The sequence below is a fragment of the Gastrolobium bilobum genome, unplaced genomic scaffold (assembly GCF_033153095.1).
Source record: "Gastrolobium bilobum isolate Gb01-03AN ecotype WA unplaced genomic scaffold, APGP_CSIRO_Gbil_v1 utg4229, whole genome shotgun sequence".
In the NCBI taxonomy this organism is placed as follows: domain Eukaryota; kingdom Viridiplantae; phylum Streptophyta; class Magnoliopsida; order Fabales; family Fabaceae; genus Gastrolobium; species Gastrolobium bilobum.
This window is the reverse complement of record NW_026898412.1, coordinates 475,048-477,066: the sequence shown is the minus strand read 5'-3', so window position 1 is coordinate 477,066 and position 2,019 is coordinate 475,048. Positions and strand designations below refer to the sequence as shown.

Sequence of the window (2,019 nt, the reverse complement as noted above, 5' to 3'; positions counted from 1 at the left end):
TATAAAATAATGCATATTATTTATGAAGTCAATAGTAAGATTTCAAGGAACAATTAAATACTCAATTCGCAAGCTACCACTTTCCTTGTCTATTCCCCACCCAAGTTATTCCTTCCCCCAAATACACCCAAACCTTCCAGATCAACAATTTAGTTTCCAAAACCACCCTTCACCAAAACACACATCGAAAAACAGTGTACTGAATAATGCACCAATTTACCAAGGATGGTTTCGTACATCAACACAACAAAAAGTCCTCGTGGCAATTCTGTTATTACCCTGAATACCGAAGGCTAAAAGCCTAAAACAAACCAATCTCACTCCCCACCTTACTTATAAAACCCTTTGAAGCCCAACAACGTTTCTTCACTTCTTCGTATTCTCAAAACACTCCAAAAGTTTTTCTTCTTCAACTCACTCATCAAAATGGGTTCTCGCTACGAAGTGGAAGTTAAGCTCGCGTCGGCGCGTGGGCTAAAAAACGTGAACTGGCGCCACGGCTCAAACAGGCCGTACGCCGTCGTTTGGGTCGACCCAAAGAACAAATCCTCGACCAGAGTCGACGACGCCGGCGACACCGAAGCTAACTGGGACCAAACCCTCGTGATCCCTTTACCGCCGGAACGCATCGAGGATCTCACCCTCTGCATTGACGTGGTCCACGCCGGCTCAGAAGAAGACACCAAGCCGCTCATCGGCTCGGCTCGGCTCAAGCTCGTTGAAGTCCTAGACAGCGAAGGATTTGGCCAGCGCGCGAGTCGCACGCTCACGGTAAAACGACCATCAGGAAGACCACATGGGAGGATTGACGTTAAGGTCACTATCAGAGAATCTGGCTATCGTGCGCAGGGTGCGTACCACGCTCCCTCTTACGGCGTCCCTCCACCACCGGCGGCGTCATCGCGGGAGTATGGTTCGCAAGCGTATGGTTCGTCTTATGGCGCGGCTCCACCGCAGAGTTCGTATGGTTACGGCGGGGCTCCGGCGGGGTATCCTTCTACGGCGGCGCCGGCGTATGGTTCGGGTTACGGAGGGTATAATGCGCCGCAGCAAACTGCGTCGTATGGTCAAGGGAGTTATGGGTACGCGCCGGTGGAGGAGAAAAAGAAAAGCAAGTTTGGTGGGATGGGGACAGGATTGGCTGTGGGTGCGGTTGCTGGGGTTCTAGGTGGAATCGCACTTGTTGAGGGTGCTGAGTATATTGAGGACAAGATTGAGGATCACGTGGCTGAGAAGGTTGAGGATAAGATTGAGGATGATCGTGGTTACGATCGTGATGATGCTGGTTACGATGACGGTGGTTATGAAGACCGTGGTGATGATGGTGGTTATGACGACGGTGGTGATGATGGTGGTTACGATGGAGATGATTTCTAGAGAATGAAACAATTTGGGAGATAAACCAATAAAAAGGGGAAGAAAAAAAAAATATTAACACTTTTTTTTACTCCTTTTTTTGTGTTCCGTTATTATGTGTAAATTCTGCATGTGTTTTTTGTTTTTGTTTTTTTGTATCCCCTAACTAAATCTTTACTTCTTTGGTAATTTCCATCGTTTATGTGGTTACGATTCAAATCAGTTGTATTTATATAAAAAAAAGTTTAAAATTATTTATATACAAGAGAAGTGTTTGTTATTTTAAATGACAGAAAGTTATGTCATGTTAACAGAGATACAGACACATAAAATTTGAATTTTAAATTAAAAAAAATCATTCACTTTCTTTCTCCTATGATTTCTGTTTTTCTGTGTCTATCTTTCTCCTAAAATGACATAACTTATGTCATTTAAAATAACAAATATCAAACCTATTATGTACTATCATTAACTTAGTTGTATGTTTGTCATTTGTTAACAGCATTTACTTTATTTATTTATAAGTGCTTGAATATAGGGATGTCTTGAAATGTCACAATTGTATGAAGTTATGGTACAAAAAAGATGAAATTAAAGTATTAGAGAAGTGGTGCTTATGTGGTCCAGTGATACATATTCAAAACCTAGAAGGCAGAGATGATT

General features: G+C 42.8%; 1 protein-coding gene across 1 annotated transcript; it reads left to right on the top strand.

The window, feature by feature from the left end:
• Positions 1 to 319: 319 nt before the first annotated feature.
• Positions 320 to 1,608, top strand: LOC133316001 (protein SRC2-like). The gene has a single exon (XM_061517685.1). It carries the CDS (start codon positions 427 to 429, stop codon positions 1,375 to 1,377), a length of 951 nt encoding a protein of 316 aa, XP_061373669.1. The 5' UTR covers positions 320 to 426; the 3' UTR covers positions 1,378 to 1,608.
• Positions 1,609 to 2,019: the final 411 nt, after the last annotated feature.